The sequence below is a fragment of the Plectrocnemia conspersa genome, unplaced genomic scaffold (genome assembly GCF_051122295.1).
Source record: "Plectrocnemia conspersa isolate PC_06_02 unplaced genomic scaffold, ASM5112229v1 ptg000004l, whole genome shotgun sequence".
Lineage (NCBI taxonomy): Eukaryota > Metazoa > Arthropoda > Insecta > Trichoptera > Polycentropodidae > Plectrocnemia > Plectrocnemia conspersa.
Genome location: NW_028277168.1, coordinates 11779847 through 11798966, shown reverse-complemented (window position 1 = coordinate 11798966; position 19120 = coordinate 11779847). Strand labels below are relative to the sequence as shown.

At 32.0% G+C, this 19120-nt stretch overlaps 1 protein-coding gene across 1 annotated transcript in view; it reads right to left on the bottom strand.

Annotated features, from left to right (window-relative positions):
- Positions 1-46: 46 nt before the first annotated feature.
- The window catches only part of LOC148235915 (O-acyltransferase like protein-like), a 57441-nt gene continuing 38367 nt past the window's right edge, over positions 47-19120 (bottom strand). The window contains exons 4-15 of the mRNA XM_088184050.1: positions 8547-8686; positions 8306-8475; positions 3702-3868; positions 3530-3631; positions 3205-3466; positions 3005-3136; positions 2781-2946; positions 2634-2713; positions 1646-1871; positions 1403-1577; positions 1199-1341; positions 47-660 (exon numbers count right to left, since the gene is read on the bottom strand). Of these exons, the coding sequence (XP_088040176.1) occupies positions 529-660; positions 1199-1341; positions 1403-1577; positions 1646-1871; positions 2634-2713; positions 2781-2946; positions 3005-3136; positions 3205-3466; positions 3530-3631; positions 3702-3868; positions 8306-8475; positions 8547-8686 (1895 nt within the window). The 3' untranslated portion in view covers positions 47-528. The remainder of the gene's footprint in view (positions 661-1198; positions 1342-1402; positions 1578-1645; positions 1872-2633; positions 2714-2780; positions 2947-3004; positions 3137-3204; positions 3467-3529; positions 3632-3701; positions 3869-8305; positions 8476-8546; positions 8687-19120) is intronic.

Here is a 19120-nt window from a genome sequence, read left to right as displayed (position 1 = left end):
AATAATTTATTATATATATATGACTAAAAATAAACAACTTAAAATATATGTATGTACAATTTTTTATTTTAAATAATACACCTACATTAGTTTTAGGAAAATAATACACAAACGTTACGCTAAATAGTTACAGTATGTAATTAAAGTGACTAAGCACGTTTCTTGTGTTAAGTGTACAACAGTTTTTTCAGGCAAATTCATCACAAAAGTATATTGATTTATTTAGAAAGCTATCAATTAAAGTATTGAATTCTTTAAATGCAATTTTTTAAAATCAAAAGTGTTTGTAAAATAAGCTGATTTCATATTTACTGTAAAAAATGTCATAGTTAACGAGTTATATACAAAATTAACTTAAATTATCGTATAAAAATCACAAAATTCAACATATCATCATATTGAGTGTAAAAAATGACATCGTCTAACTATCGAGTAAAAATATCAGTACAATATAGACTTAATCTAAAAATTGGTTAAAACAACTTAAATAATTACATAAAGCTATTATAAATTCATTAAATATCCTAACTACATTTGTATCTTCTTTCTTTTATTCGGGGCTAAGATTTTGAGCATGGTAACGACGGGAGCTTCAAACGTTAACGATATGATGAACGATATTAAATAGGAAGACACCATCTGTCCAAGGAATATGATAGCCTGAAAAGTACAATTTAATTAATATACACATAACAAATAAAATATTAATATAACATAAAAAAATCAATATTATACATATATACAAGAATGAGTCAAATGAAAACTTTATAAGGATTGCTGTAAAAATTCAAAATAACACTCTATCGTCCTGTAAATTGGCAGCATTATTACATCTAGTTAGAAAAAAGGCAGTACAAATCAGGCATGTCACAAAGCAATAGCTTAAAACGGTTATAAGACTTAAAAATAATTCGAAGAATTGTTAATGTCAGAATGGTGATGCATGTGTGCTACACCAGCAAGTGTACTTAAGGACTGGGTGTTCTGTAGAACTCTTCTTGACTTTTCAACTATAATATAGTTATTTATAACTATTTTTATGTTATTTAACATATCTTTATAATTAACATTAATCATAAACAATTTGGAAATTTACATATAAACTAATCATAATAATATGGGATTTTTTACTTTTAATAATATTATGTTCTGAAGTATGAAGTATTAGTAAGAATTAAAAAAACTATTGAATACATACCATCATATGTTTTCCTAAATGAATCGGATGATCCATGTACATCGGAAGTAAACGTATGACTATAGGATGTACTAAATAAGCACAATACGTAACACGAGAGAATGGATACAAGATAGTGGCTGATAGTAAAGAGTTTATATATCCTAAAAAAATACATAATTATTAATAATAACTCATATATTGCAAATTTATATTGGATCATACCTCCGTATCCTGTGGAGCAAGCGACGACAATCCACGCAATGGACAAAGCCCAAGCCGTGTGAGATAGTGACGTATAAGCAGCAGCAGTGATCGGATGTAATTCAGTGTTATATAATCCGTAGATGAGGCACAATAGAACAGAGATCGATAGAATCCATCCAATGAAGACTACGGCCTATGTATTATGTAATAATGATTAAACATTACAGTGATAATAACGCATTTATTAGATTGAGGAAATACCTTAGACATTCTAATTTTACAATCAGTCTTGAACAACAACCACCCAGCTGCCATTCCAATCAAATACGGACCTAATCTAGTCCATGGTTTGTCATATATTTTGTCAAATAATGCTAACGGATCGTCTGTAGAAGGCATGTGATCGTTTGACCATGCTATGTATCCTGTCGTGGCCCACGACGATACGAGGAATACAGCTAAAGCTCCGGCGGCTACTTTGAAGTGACTGAGAGCGTAAAATATACATTTAATATTATATTACATACATTCTCATCTCTAAATATGATTTTTTTACAGAATTTGTAAGTTAAAACATTTTTTTTGTTTTTGTATCATATTTTATAAAATTATTTAAAATATTATTTATGTAACTATTGAAGTACAAATGGCATAAAAAAACTAATCCAAGTAAAAGTCAATGATTTTTTTTATTAAGGTTGTTATAATGGACAAATAATAAGCTACTGATTGATTAATTAATTACGTATTTTTTAAATGTAAGGGCAATACTACAATAAACTAATCCCGTATATTGGTAGCCCTATTATGCACGGATGTTGTTTGGGAAAGGGGGGGGGGAGGCAGGTAGGGGCATTTGCAGCTTCAATTCACAATTTGTATTGCCTTCAAATTTTCTTGAGAGATGAATGTTTCTTTCATTATCAATTAAATGTCACAATAAAAAGCGTCCAAAATATCTATATATGCTGACAGATGAAGAATTGAAGGACACAATATAATATGTAGAAGGAACTAGATAAATAATGATGCTATGTCATTAGAAAATAATTATAGATTTGTAGCAATTAAATCAAAAAACTTTTATAAGAGCTACATTATTTAAAGATTTGCGCACAATTTTAGACTACACATATCTGGTTAAAACTATGAAAGCTTTTATATTTATAAAAGGATATTGAGTTTATTTTTTGTTAATGCTGTGAATGACTTTACAGAGTATTACATTATATTAAGAAAAATAATTTACCTGGCCGCCAAGATTAATATAACGGCTCCCAAAACATAAAACTGTGAATCATCAGCTAAATACCAACTCCATAACATACACTGAAAATATTAAAATATTAGTATTGTATCATGCTGAATAAGCAATTAATAATTTAAACAAACATACCATCTGTTCAACGGGAAACAATGTGTTTATATACAAAACGTTCCTCCACCAATAATTGGGGCAATTGACGTGATCTTCGGTAGGAGGATCGAACACTGAATTATAGTAGAACCATTTCATGGAGACTTCTACGACTCCCAGCATGAATAAGTATGGAGCTGTTAATCTATATTGCATTAAAATATTAACAAACATTCTTTAATTTATAAAGTATTATAGTATACCTTGCAAATCTATATGCTAATAAGCCGATGAATTGCAACAGTCCGGAAGTGAATCCTCTAGTTCCTTTTGTGAGTCTATCAAGACTGCCTTTAGCGTTAGTTCGGAAGTAAATATAAGATACAAGTATTCCACTGTAATTATACAAAATATTAATAAACAATAATTGTTTTATAATATAAATAATAGCAAATCAAAGTACCTAATACAGAAGAACGTATCGACGCTGAACGTGGCATTAGTAACAGTTTGGAACAAAAACTCTTTTTCAACAACTTTCCTCAGCTCTGTATTATCTGAATATTTAAAAGCAACGATACAGGAATGACCCAGTATGACCCAAACCATCGAAATGCTCCTCAACCCATGGATTGTTGGTATAGTGTCGCTTCCGACAGATTGATCACAGATTGTTTTCATGTTTGATATGACCGAGAACGATAGAATCAATTCAGAAAAAACGCCTAAAAATAATCAATCGTCAATACTGGCATTATGAAAATAAATACAACAATTAATATACTCACTTAATTGAACAGGTTCATCTATTTGAGTCGGTTCAATATTTAGACGCTCTTCAGAGTTGTTATTGTTGTTCGATATTCCATTAACATTGTATATAGATTTTCCTGTAATGTAAATTAAATATGTTTTAGAATAGAGCATGATTTTATATAATAATAAATACATTTTGTATACCATTAGATATTTTAACTGACGGTAAGCCGGCTACCGGATTCATGTCTAATTTGAGCGCATGGTGATTCAGTTGCTTCATCGATAGAGACTTTTTGATTCGATAGTTTAAGTACATTTCATAGAGAGTACCGGCTATTATAAGTCCTGTGATGATAGCTGTAACTCCGCTGTAAAAAATAATAATAAATTTAATGACATGATTTTAAAAAAGAAGACAGCGAGAAACTAATATATTAGTAATCGAGCTGGGATTTGGGGTAAGATGAATGTAAAATATCTTAGTGCTTAGTGTCAAACCCTCCTCTACGGTCAAAAGAAAATCCATTCAAATAAATCACTCACATCCAGTCGTGGGTGTAAACAAAACAAATTGCTGTTATCTATAAGATAAGACAGCTTTATTCAAGCAATTCGATATTTATTTATATGTGCAAAATAAACTATTTATTGTAGAAAATTGAGAGGAAGCGGCGCTTCCATAGCACATATTGAAACTCACATGTCTTGAAATTCAATTTAATCTAATAATAATCTTTAAATTTACCAGAAACACGACGACTGATATGTACTAGGATCGCACGCCACGCAAAGAGCAATCTGTGATAAGTGATTTTATTTATTCTGTTTCCGCCCGCTTGTAAATATTTTTATTGCTACAAATAAATAATTACAATTTTAGAATAGCATATGTTTAATAATTGCCACTAGAAGACGTAATAATTGTACTCTTAATTAATTTAATGAATCCAATGCGTTACACCGGACTAAATCACAATCAATACCTACAAATAAGTGGTGCAAGACCAAACTAAAAACAAAGTTTATGAATCAGTGATAACTATGGTATTAATTATAAACTATAATTAGAGTTTACAATCAATATATGTAACGTTTTTATTAATAATAGCACATTTTTATTATTGAAAAATCGAAATCGAGTTTGATGTGGGATTCGAACTAGTGGACTCTGGATTATTAGTCCAGCACCTTATGGAGTACGAAGTTATGGCCTTATTTGTTTATAGATAAACTCACATACCTAATAATTAAATACAACATTCTCAATATAGATGGGAAGAGTATAAAAATCACATCGGCACATCCACCGTTTCTATCAAGTATCGTCAGATATATTTGTGGAAATTGCACTTTTTGTTCACACAAAGCAAATATAACCCACATAAATCCACATCACAATACCTGCTCTCATTTTATTTTTCAACAGAGATACCTGCGTCTTATATAATATATCTGCAACTAATAAGGAATACCCATAAACATTGTAAAAAAAACAATTTAATAAAGGTAAAAAAACTTTTTTTTGTTGCTTAGTCTTATTTTTTTACTAGCAGCGTTGTTTAGATTAACATTTGTTTCAAGTAAACATGAGCTTAGTTTGAGAGAGAAATAATTGTAATACATTACATACATACATAGATGAAAAAGCGGCTTTTCAGAAAGAGTAGACATCTTTTTCTCTAATAAGCACAATGGGAAAGAAATATATTGGCATTTTTTCATAATTTTTTCACAAATGTGAACAAAATTTGTTTTAATTATTTTGGTTCAGATTGTATCTATATTTTTTTCAAGGTCTTAAAATGGAAACTGTTCAAATTTCAAACGGATGGTATTTGCTTTAATACACATCTATGTGAGTATGTCTGTGTTTTAAGAAACTTCTTAAAAAGTATCTATGCCAAATTTTATTTGAGGACAATTTAAATGAACAATTCATAAAATACTTTGTTCCATAAAAATAATTGTTTGTGCATTACAATAATAAAAAATGAGCATTAAATAAATGCATAGATTGAGCAATATTTTATTTGTGGTGTGCATTAAAATATGTAAACTGGGCATCAGTGTTTCATTAATGTAGCGAACGACCAAAGTTAAGCAGCATTGGGCATGGTTATACTTGGATGGGTGACCGATTATAAATTTTCTTGAATAGTTTTGTATGTTTTGAAATAATGTTTAATTTGAGTTTATCATAATAAAATAAAATACAATTTTAATAAGCAATATATAAAATAAAATGCTAATAAGCATTTTATAAAATATATGTGAATTAAAAAAAATATATAGTGACTTTTTTACCGTTACCCGGTATATTTTGAAATTTCTTATAATAATATTTACTGGAAAATTACATAATTACGTTGGAAATTTAGCCAGCACATTGCAGAGACTCATAGCAAATCCTTAAAAATGCTCGGTTTTATCTTGAGAAATGCGCGTTACTTCAGGAATACTTTAGTATTGCGCACTCTTTATGATACTCTAGTCCGCAGCATACTAGAAACTAGCTCCATCATTTCGATCCCAGGCGTAATGAATCAATGTAATGAATTGAAGCTGGAAAAAGTACAACGTAAATTTCTTCGATATTTATACTTGAAGGAATACGGGTATTATCCGTTCTTGTTTCCCAGTGCTTTTATTTTGGGAGCCCTGGGATACGTTTCTTTGTCGACTCGCAGAAGTGTTTATGTAATTAAACACTTCTGGAAATTGCTCAAGGGCATCGTAGACAATCCTTCAGTGCTCGAGCAGCTTCAAATGTGGGCTCCTGAAGGTGGATATAGTTCTCGGTCGCGTCCACTATTCTTGACTGTTAAGTGTAGAACTGGAGCACTTGCCAACTCTTCTCTGGCCAAGGCCATTTATCTGCTCAATTCTGTCCATAGTAATATTGACATTTTCTCTTGCACTTATGGAGTTTTGGTTCAATTCGTATGGGACAATGCACACCTGTTGAGGTGATTTGTGTCTGTTGTTTTGTCTTGTTTATATTTGTATGTATTATGATGTATTACTACTTTTGACTATCGTGACGCATTAGGTTTGCCTGTCAGGTCACGATGGTCATAATTTTAATAAATAAATAAATAAATAACGAAATTATGTTAGAGATTTTTAGCATTTTGCGATAAATGCTAAAATTCTAAATAGATGGAAAAAAGATATGATGCTTATATATATAATCTTATTTTTAAATATATTCGTTTCAGAGAGTTATTCATGGAGTGTTCACTGTTCTAACCTACGCTCGCTCGCTTTATTGAATAATTATTTTTGTGTTCAAATAAACGCTTCGACCAATTTCGTTATGTAATTTTCCTGTAAATATTATTATAAGCAATTAACTTGACCGAAGCACAAAACATATTGCATACCGCAGGTGCAAATCGAGAGGGTAACATTTAAATTGTACTCTATTTTATTGTAATAAACTGAAATTAAACATTATTTCAAAATATTCAATACTATTCCAGAAATTCACCATCCTACACTAACGAAACATTAATGCGCGGTTAATATATTTTAATGCGCACTACAAATAAAATGTTGCTCAATCTATGCATTCATTTAATGCTCATTTCTTATTACTGTAATGCATAAACAGTTTTATGGAACGACGTATTTATTTAAATCTTGAATCTCTTAAAATAATTCCCTCTTAAATAGCACCCATTTTATTTTTTTAGGAATGTAATGTTATATAGACAAACATACACTAAATTATATCTATATAGATGTAATTGCAGGTTTTGAGGAGAGAAAAAAACAGTAGAATTAAGCGAGCAAATATAATGCTAACTACCAGTTTTTATAAAATGTATGGTTGAGATTTTAATCTAATATTTTATTTTAGGTAAGTCTTTGCTTGACTCTGTCTAAGATTATTCACAGCTATTTGAAATTAGCATATAACTATTCAATTAGCATACTTTATAGATATAGTATATATACATATACATGTGATAGTAAGTAGCACAACGTTTTCCTCACACTGATGCATATAAGTGACGATAATATAACCGTTCTATAGAAGAGAGTTTTACTCTCACTCTTCGGTTATAAGAGCGACTTTGCGTTACAACACATTACGTTTTATTACGACGGTCACCTAGAGACGCGTTACATAAAAACCATAATGCGACTTATGCATATAATCAAGTAAATTTTACGGTGAGTGCCTCGATCATGAATAATGCGTCATGCGCGAAATTTACAACCCAATTAAATATACGTTTATATAAAGCGACCGCAAAAAGTGGGTTATTTAATTAAAAGGGGGTCTCGATTTGCTCGCTCACGTTGGCAGCATTGGCGGCACTGGCGCTTATATCATCATTTTTTTCAACGAACCACATGGCGCACGTTCGAATGTATGCCTCGGTCAATTAAGGATACTAAAATTTGAATGAAATTGAATCATAAATATTTACGCGAGCGTTACACAATGCTTTTACTTTCACTCTGAGGCGTCCATTGGCGAAATCTATCGGTTGTTTGATTTTAAACATATTAAATGCGACAATAGACGACAAATTATCTCGCCTCATTTAACTCAAGAACAATTCGAATGGAAATTTTAATGATATACGTATCATAACGCAATTGACACATGTCAACGGGAAGCGATTGTGAAATTAAAATATTAAAAATTGGTAAGCATGTTTCCTGCAAACTTTCTTTACAAATCGACTGTTTTCTTTCCGGTTCCTGAGATGTACTTATATACACTCTGATTTATACGAAATTATTAATAATATGAGGGAAAGCTGTTCATGTAGAGTTAGAATTAAACTCACAGTAATATTTGAAAGGTGATGTCTGAGAACATATCATAGCTGTTGTGTTTCGGGTCTCTAACGTTGAGGACCTTTGGTTTTCCGTTTGTGCTTGAAAGCTCCACAATGTTTTTGATGTCATCGCGAATGCAAGCGTCTGGTAAGCATAGTCCTAGGTTTATTGCACTAGGCTGAAATTAGAAATAAAGTATTATAAGTTAAAATGTTATTGATAAATCACTTTTAAGCTTCCGTGACTCACTCCTATAATTGCAGATGATGTATTCATATGAAGTTTAACGCTGTAGAATGTTACTTCAAAGGGAGCTTTTCCGTTAAGTTCCATATTTATGTGACGCATGGATGATAGATCATTTCTGGTGGGGTCTCCTTCAACAGGTCCTGAAAAATATAAAAAAAATCTGTAATGTACAATGTTTTATCAATAATACTTTATCATCTGAAGGTAAACACAGATTATTATAGCTTACAATGAATACTTGTCACTATGCATAACCGTGTTCGTAAACTAAACATATTCATCCTTGGGATTGGGAAAATCTTGAAAAACCTGATCTGTGATCCTTTTCAATTTTCTGTCATGTCTAATGCCTGAACTACACTCTCTGAAAGTTGTCAGAACCAAAGTTACAACTGAAGTCGGCCGAGATCTACGACTTCGAGTAAGCGACCACACTGTCGCAAATTTCATATGCCGTCCGGACAGCGGCCGTGAATGACGTCCGGACGGCGGCTTCTGTCACGTACAGCAGGCATATTTGCGCGCGATCGAAAAAAGTGCCAAATAATCGCAATTTTTAAATTGTTTGTATTAAAATTACGCTACTGATAATTATAAAAGTTTGTGTGGGCACTCATCAATACAATATCAATGAAAACTTTTCAGTCGTAAATATTCAATTTACGCAAAATCTTTTGCAAAATGCCATAAGGCATAAAAATGATACTTCAGAATACGAACACCACATGTGTGACTATCCTAGAATTTGTCGTCATCGATTCTAAATGAGAATTTGTTATGGTGTGACATTTATATAAACCGATCTAGGAAAATACATAGGATATTTAAAAATATTTTTTTTAACAAAATCAAGTACCACTAATTATTTTTTGATTATTTAATTTTATATGAAAAAAAATATAATAACGATATAATATAATAAGAATATACTATCAAAAATATAATTAATCCCTTTTGGTGCCCTAAAATATTCAAAGATGTCAGTAAGAGTCTGTTGAAGTCCCCGATAAGCATGTGGTATTTTAACTTGACCACGTGATCGTGATGCAACGCTTGACATGCGTGTTGAAATTTAACCGAGTTACTCGTTCTATCTCAGTTTGCGAAACACCATATCATTATCTCTCACACTCTCGTCATTTAATACGCGAGAGAGCGAAAGGGGAAGTATCTCACCACTCACGCTCGAAAGAGCAGCTTCGACTTCGGTCCCTTCGACTCGGAAAAAATGCCGACAATGTTCGGAAGCGCTCGAGGCTGGCCAAGTCGACTGAATTACCCCCACTTTACCTCCCGTTATCGGTAACCTCGGACAACTTCCGAGAGATTTTAGAGCGGACAGAACCGAACTCGACCGAAGTAACCCCGAAGTAGCCCACTTTACTCTCCGTACTTGGCCAACTTTGGCCAGCTTCCAGAGAGTGTAGTGCAGGCAACAGGATTCTCAAGTGAACCTTCCATCTGCCATAAGACCAGTTTTCACAGTTCTGACATACCAGTGCATACTCCACCATCCAATATAGAAGATATTATTTTTTGTTACTTGTTACCTTATGGAATGTGTCATAAGGAAATGCGTCAAAGAATGTATATAAATATAGAAGAAAATAAAGAGACAGCACTTGATCTTGAACTTGGAGAGAGAGAGGGAGTGACAGTCAGAGCTAATACAAAAGTCTACTCATTTAAACAAATCGTTCGTCCAGCCGATTCCTCCTCCCGGTCCTTAACATAATCAGCTCAGCACGAGCCACCCAGCTTCTCAATTAGCATAACAAATACGAGGATATTTTCGGCGATAGCTACGACGACGTGAAAAAAATATGTGCAATGATGCTCACCTATTTCAGATGTGCACCATATTTTTTCTTAAATATTTAATGGTATAATCATTGTTTGTATAATAGCCATCGTGACGCATTGGATAAATCTGTCAAGGCATTTTGGTAAGATTTGTAATAAAAAATAAAAACCGTGGGTTTGAAGAAACTTGAACAAAGGCTAGGTTCATTGCACTTATATCTCAGCTGAATAAGTGTATTAAAAGGTCGGTGCCAAATACAAAGGTATGCGGTGCTGAATAGGTGAACAAACACAGCATACGTATAATGACAATGTTCCCAATATTACTGATTTTTAATTTAGCATTATGTAGTTTAATAAATTTATATTAAAATAATTCAAAAATACATTCTGGAGATGTTATATATGTTTAAACCATAGTTGAACCTTTATCATAGTTCAGGTTCATAATACAATATATCGACAATCGACTGCTGGCTGTCACTTGATACAGCCAACATTTCAAGTGACAGCCAGCAGTCGATTGTCGATATATTGTATTACGAACCTGAACTATGATAAAGGTTCAACTATGGTTTAAACATATATAAAATCTCCTTTCATGAAGCAAGCAAATATATATATATGTTCCTATTTTTGTTAAATATAAACGCCAATGCTTCAAAAAGGCGGAAATCTATCCTTAATCTATTTCTGGTAAGCCGGCTAAGCTATTGATTCGAAATTTACCCATTCAAGCACACCAATGTTTTCCGGATAGTTGCGGCGATAATTTCACACGATTTATCGAATCGTTGCGTTCGCACATTAAAATGTCATCATTTCAATTGAACATCGGGAAAAAAAGTTCGAAAATGTTCGCACAACAGCCGCATTCGCGACTTTCACTTTCATACAAACACCGTCTCATGCACTCATCCGAGTTTCTTTTGTCAACATGAATCTTTTCTCTTACATACACACTCATTACATTACATAACGACACGAAAGGGTTAACGTTGAAAGCTGATACCAAAAAACAACCAAATCAACGGTACACGCTGTCCATTTGAGAATAATCTACTCTATCTTTGCTTTCACTCATTGAGAGTTAAATAAGTAATAGATTGATTCAGGTTGGCAGTATAACAGTAATAAGCTCGCGATCGTGATCCAAGATTTCCGCAAATGTAGTTTGCGAAATTTGACCGTTAAAATTACAGATGTTGCGGTCGTTATTCATATAACTAAGTATTAAATAACGTATTGCGTAAATAAATGCATTGTCTCATTTGAAACGTTTGCATAAAGCTAATATTGTGTTTGCATTTAAAATTATAGTTGGGCGTGTGATTTGAACTTGTAACCTCAAAATAATTCATTTTTATGAATGAAAACGATTGTATAAGCTGTCATGGCTCTTCCTATCAATTAACTGAAAGATTTTATTTCACATAAAAATAGAAAGTAAATAACAATTTTTGATTTTTTAATAAATTTCCATCACCTTAATACGATACGTAAGTATTTATAATTAATGTGCATAGGCAGTAAAAATGCAGTAATTATTATGCGTTTTACACAAGCGTACGTGTTTATTATTAATGTGAATGAATCAATATAATTAGATCATATTCAATCAAACCTCGTATCGTATGATAGACAGTTGTACGAGTTAAAAATGCAGTCATTTATATGCGTTATACACAATCATTAACGACTGCTTTAAATAATAATAGGCTAACTGCACATTTGGGTGAGAATTAATTAATAATACCACGTTGTTCCCAACATTCTGATAAATATGCTATGAAAAACATAACTTAACTCTCCATAAGAGCAATTACATGTATCCCTCGATTTATGCGCTACTCGTTTTACGCGGCTAAGAAAAAAACATATTTTTTAAATACTCCAAATTACATGTGTAACGCAGCAATATACAAACGCATAAGTTTATGGCTTAATCTCTGGTGTTATAAGTTTAAGAAGTGTTAAAAAGGATACGTTAATACTGTTCGATCGTTTTATTACAAATTTCGTTCTATGTCTCGATTTATGCGACATTTTTGGGACGTATCTACCGCGTAAATCGAGTGATAAGTATTATCATAAAAAAAAAATCATTATGGACGAATTTACGACGAGATGTAAAAAATAAACATAATAAAAAATATCTTACTAACACATATAAAACAATATATTAAAGACGGAATAACGTAGTCCGTAACGTCTCAGACTAGTAACTCTGAGGTTGCGTGTTCGAGCCCTGGCAGCGGCACTCGAATTTGTATTTGTAAAAAATCTACAGCATTTTTTAACTCTGATGAATTCTTATGTATTATTTGAGAGTTTACGCGTGAAATGCAATCATGTTGAGGAGAACTTTTATTGCTTCCAAAAACGTAGACATATTTCGCTGTTCTAAGAAACGAGTACATCTATTGGCTGGATGATCGCAGATGATTGTGATTGATCAGCAAGCTTTTGCAGCCCTGGATACTTAAACTTGGACTCCAATGAGGAGAATGCTCCAGCGGACGCACACACCCCGCCTCTAGCTTCTCCACCACCGCTCGGAGAATATACTGTTGCTGCCACACCAATCAGAACTCTGATGATCATCCACTCTACCACCGCTTGAAGAAAACATCTCGCCATTTATCGTCTGTCGCATTATAAGTAAATATACTGTAACAAAACTCTAGCTAGATTCCACCAAGCATCTCACTGGCTACGAAGTCACATCCCCTAGGGTTCTCAAACCTTAAATGTTATTATCCATTTATTGCAACAAAAAAATATTGTATTAAGAAAATGCATATATCTATATTTGACCACGATATTGTGTCACAGTATTTCATTTTGAATGTAGCTAAAAACTGAAATTTATTGCTCCTTTTAAGATTGTGGGTATCGATATAGTTAATAAATTTAAAACTACGCTGGCAACACCGGAGCGGGGCGCCAGTGACATGTATTGGCAACGCGGATGAGGGGCATCTTCCACCGGTCGGCTTCTCGCCGATCAATGTTGGATTGAAGTGTCAACTAAGAAATTCCTACCGACAATCTGCCATATGATAATATACGTACATATATTTTATTTTTTTTATATGTAAATATAAATAATAATATTTGAATATAAGCATTTTTTATTTATATACACGTGATATTCTCTATGAGCTAATTAAAATTTTAGATATCAATCCGTGCGATTAGGAAAAGCATGGATAACCTAATCTGAGATTAAACTAATTTAAAAATGCAAATTTATATTCTTGCGCCAACATTGTTCCGCCACTGGTTATTATTTATGACTGAATCGTGACAGGCGTCTTTTTGATAGGAAATTTGGTATTTCACAATCTTATCATGTTTTCCATTTTATATAATCCTTTACTCACGTTAGTGATTAAAATGCTTGAACATGTGGTTAGAATTATAGAAGAAATGTAATTAGATGTAGTTTGTTTCTGATGCTTTTATACGGAAGTTGTTGATAGGTATAATGCACTGAATTAACTCTTGTATTATAAATTACAGATAAATAAAAATACTATATATTATAAACAAATTAAAAGTGGCTTATTTGAATGGCAGCTGACAATCAAGGCGGAAAAGGTTAAAGCTGAAATCAACCTATTGTCTCCTATTGCACATCTGTATTGAAATTTCTTATATGCTAATGTAGTTGCCTTTGTCTGTCTAAAAATAAACTCAAAATCGTCGAAGCCGATCAGCATAGAACTAATCGGCGATCAAAGAAAGCGATCACGGTTCCCTTGACGGAAGTGAAAGTTCCTCTCCTTTTAAGCCGAGGAGCCGCTCTAGTCAGGGTTCTGTGTCAAGGTTGACCACTGACTCGGTGGCCACGTGGATCATTGTTTTCTTGCAGCTCGACTCCACGACGCGTTATTGTTATGCAGCGTAATGATACTCAGAAAAACAATGAAAATCCGCGTGGAGGTTGAATCTTGCCATTCTCGTGGGAAATGGATGAACTCTTTTGTTATGTAACGAAAATTACACGTGTGTAATACAAAGAGCATAATGCACGATTAGGGAACTTAGCATGCATGTGATTACTACATAACCATAAATAATAAGCTGAGTATTACTAAGATTATAATTTAATAAAAAATATATTAAATTATCCGTGCATGAATCAATCATTAGGCGTAATAGCAATTTACATTTGGTTTTTTTCAGATAGATTGCTAGACTATAATAAGTATCGAGTCATTTGGAAATTTGATTAGGATTACTGGTTAATACATATTGTGTAAGTGTACTTAATTTAAATATAATTTTTCATATTTCACAGTCTGACAGAAAACAGCAAGATTTTCATTTGCGTGTCACGATTGTCAATAAATATGTTTGTGGTACGCCAAGCGATTTTATTTTTCCTGGTGACATTTTTTTGACCATTGATAATTGTTGGGAGTTCTAGCCCTTCTAGTCCTCGGTCCTCTGACCAATGCCGATTAAACATAAATATATGAAATACTTATTAAACTGTATAGCCGCGTAATGGTAATTTCAAAAAATGTAATATTGGCATTTTTTGTTTAATTTAATGTATGCAAGTGCTTTGGAACTGTCAATGGATACCGTTTAATGAACGCTTGCTCGGTTACGCAATATTGCTTATTTATGCCAACGAAAAACAAACTTTTCTTAGAAAATCTTTAACGAGCTTTTCACGGAAAATTTCCTTGCAACATTATAGGTGACCCATATACATTATTATTTAAACTGTCATTTGTGGTTTATTAATAAATTAGTGTGCGAACACTGTAGTAGTACTGGGTACCACCAAAAAAGGGGCATCTATAAACAACAAGCAAAAATATTATTTTTATTGCGTCTATTATATTCGTATTACAATCCTAAATATCACACTCTAGGGACAATGTAAAACTAAGTTGTATTCCAAAGCTCGGGATGTAAAACCAATGTATCAACAGCCATTCAAAGGGTTTAATTCTTCAGGTTGACTGTAGATATGATAAAAGTTTATTTAAGATATCAAGACAAGGTCGAAGCTTTTTGCTTAACCCTTTTAATGCCAGATGATTTTGACTTATATGTGCGAAAACTGCCAATCGTTTTTTTATAGAAAAAAATCGTCTTTTAACGTTTAAAAAAATGTATAAGCATATTTTTAAATAAATACGTGTACTTTATATGATGTGTTTAATAATAAATTTTACAAAAAATATACATTTATTAAAGAAAATTAAAAACGAGCAAAACCATGTTTGAGGTATACAAAATCTCTTAAAACGGTGTTTGAATTTTTCCGGACAAGATTATTCCGAACAAATTTTTTGATTATTTCAGACAAAAAATATTAGTATTGCTTTATTGGATTTAATTCAAATTGGTCGCTACAATGAACTCGGTAGTTAAAAATTCAACAACCCAAATGTTTACCATAATTTTTTTTAATAAAATATTAAAAATATTTTTTTTCCGGAAAATCAATGTCCGAAAAGTTCCTGTCCGGAAAAATCACCGAACCATTAAAACATATTATTTATTTAGAAAATCTAGTCCTATTATCTAGTATAATCCATTGTTTAAAATAGCCAGTTTAACAGATTTTATTTTTTTTATTCTTTAAATATTTTGCAAAAGATTTTATATGTATAATATATCATACTATTTATTCTAATTACAATAATTATGAACAGTAAACCATACACCATGGATGTCCTTTTAAAATTTCGAACATATTGTACAAGTTCTTAATTATTTAGCAACACCCCTTATATTACCTCTAGTACTATACGCATAGCAATCTGTTTTGGGTAAAATATATAAATAGGCACTAGAATATGTAAATTGGTGAAAGATATACATCTTTGCGATAGCTGCTATGTTTGTGCTTCAGCTGGTATTGCAAAAAAAGTTGCCCAGCGACTACTTGCTTTGTCGCGCACAAAAAAATACTAGGAAACGTCATAATATTCATAAGACACGCCTAATATAGAGAAAATATATCCCTGTTGAGAAACTGATATACTGCAACAAGCAATAATAAGGGACATGATCACGATTCTCAATATTGTCGACACTGCTCCTTAGCAACTTTAAAAGCGCTTCATTGAGTAGCCAGCAGGTCGACAATGAAATTAATTGTATCCAACTCTCCTAGCAAAAAGGCACTAGGATACAACTAGGGACACGACTGTTGATTTGTACTACTACGTGTACAAAAAAAACGTTTTGTTTCACACTATTTAAAATGTTTACAAATCCCTACTTCAGACTATTCGTTTTAATTTGAATTATAAATAATAACATACTAGATAGTGTTTATGTTTTTTTCTCTGAATATAAACTTAATCAGTGACTAACATTTGCGTAAAGAAGTATTATGAACTATTTACAATCTTCAATGAATCAAGATCAACTGTACAGATTATCGATATTATCAATCCAGAGCAATTCAAATAACCAAGCTTGCCGAGAGGCGGAGGGAGAGGGGACAAATTCCCGGGGCCCGAATCTGGAAAAAACCATAACAAGGATAAATGTATAAAAAAAGTAAAAGCCGACTTCAAATAATGAATCTGAACTAAACTACAGTTGTTTGAGATGTATGTACAGTCCGTCCAAGATATGAACGCTCATCGTCATAGTATTCGTGAGAGAATATAATAGGGTGACCATGTGAAATTAATTTTTACTTTTTTAATTTAATTTGTTGAGGAAAGTGTAAAATATCACTTTCTTACTTATTTTGTTTATTTATATACATATTTAACTCAAAAACATGAGAGCAGTTTTGGTATCACTCTCTAGGTTGTATATCTGTTCAATAAAATATTTTTTTAAATATTACAGGAATTGTTTTATTGATTACAAAATACCACAACATGACAATAATTTATAATAAAAATATAACACATTATAATTTTTCATTCAATTTCCAACGTCTTAAAACAGCCCTGTTTTAGTAATTGTAACGTTCTCCTATCGGTGTTAACAAATTCGCGGAAAACTATGTATGCATGCATGCATGCGTACACGCACCCTTATTTCCAACACAACGATGATGAGCGCTAACATCTTGGATAGGCTATACTGATGTATTTTAGGTATAAGTTTTTTTTAGCCCTTTTTATACATACAAGAAATAAAAGGAGCGGAATATTGCCTTCAAAAGCACCCACTTTCAATTTAGTACTTTCACAATAAATATTATTATTCAAGGGAAGAGATTGTAGTTTTTTGACGCGGCTCCGTTTGTGTTGAAATTTTTGTTGTTATTGCCTTTTGAATGTTTAAAAAATATTTTACATGAGAGGAAATATTCAACGAATGTAAATTAGTAGCAGTAAATTTAGATATTCGATCTGAAAATTCAGATCAAATACATAAGGAAGAAGCAAAGGAATAACGAAAAATCAATAACAGCACCAGCTGAATTATATAAATTTAATGTTTTTATAGATTGTAATATCGGTAATTTGACAACTGGACTTAATGCTGCAAAATAAATAAATAAATCAGTTTCACATGGTTATTTCTAAAAGAAAATCTAGAACAGTCTCGAATCTATCCCGAAAATAATTTTGAAAATATGCCATTTCAGTAAAATCATATCGGAATATATTTTCACAGTAGAAATATATTTTTACCAGTGAAAATATAAATTATCTAGTAGGTACTATTAAATTATATTATTTTAACTTCTCTATATGTAGTAATATACATATATATTTACATATTTATAATTAATTATTTACATCCGATGTATAAATGTTACAGTGAATGTGTATTTTTTGGTACAGTTATATTTTCGTTAGTAAAATCCAAATACATTATCACCAGTAAATTTATATTTCTACTTCGAAAATATAATTTAACTGATAGGTGCTAATATGCTGCTCTAAAATGGCTATGACAGTTGCGAAACGTTAATTTTCTGTTCAAACCCAAACCTAACATAATGAAAGTTCAAAACTAATTATAGTTTTAGAACATTCATTAGGTCAAGTCCAAAATACTAACTGAGTCAACTCAGTTTGTCTGTATTTCGATATTACACTATGTTTTAAAAATATGATAGCTATCCTTACCGATATTACTATGAATTTCTAATATAAGAAGGCTGATCAAAGTATATTTAAACCGAATTTTGGTCAATAGGAGGGCGCAAAAACAATTATCACTTCTCAGAAGGCAAAAATTCACGTCAAAAGCAATAAAATCGTGTCGGCGCCATTGCAGTGGGAACGCTCGGTAACGAGCGTTCCCACTGCGATGGCGACGACACGAGTGAAAAAGAGATCCTATAATACTTGTATATTAATATTTTTTTATAGTACTATAAATAATATATACTTATTTGTTGCAAATCTGACCAAAATGACCTGAGTGGTTTCCCCAATGTATCGTGATGACCCTAATATAAAATTGTTTAAGCATATGTACATACACAAACGTATAATAAACGTAAGTTCAAATATAATACGTACTTATATATATCGCACACATCACGACTAAAAAGGATGTGCAGTATCACAAGTAAATTGTTTCAGCTTCACATAGCTATCACCGAAAGCATCATTGAAAAGCTGGATGGCTCTGTAAGAAAAGATCTCATGAGCTCTAACATCTTGGCCATAACCGTTAAAAATAAGGGACGCAATTGCGACTCTCAACAGCCCGCAGCTAAAATCGCCAAATATCGACCGATTATTGTGGAAAATGAAGATTTTTCTAGCAATATTTAGCAGTGAATTAATTATTTTCATATATATTGAATAGAGTGA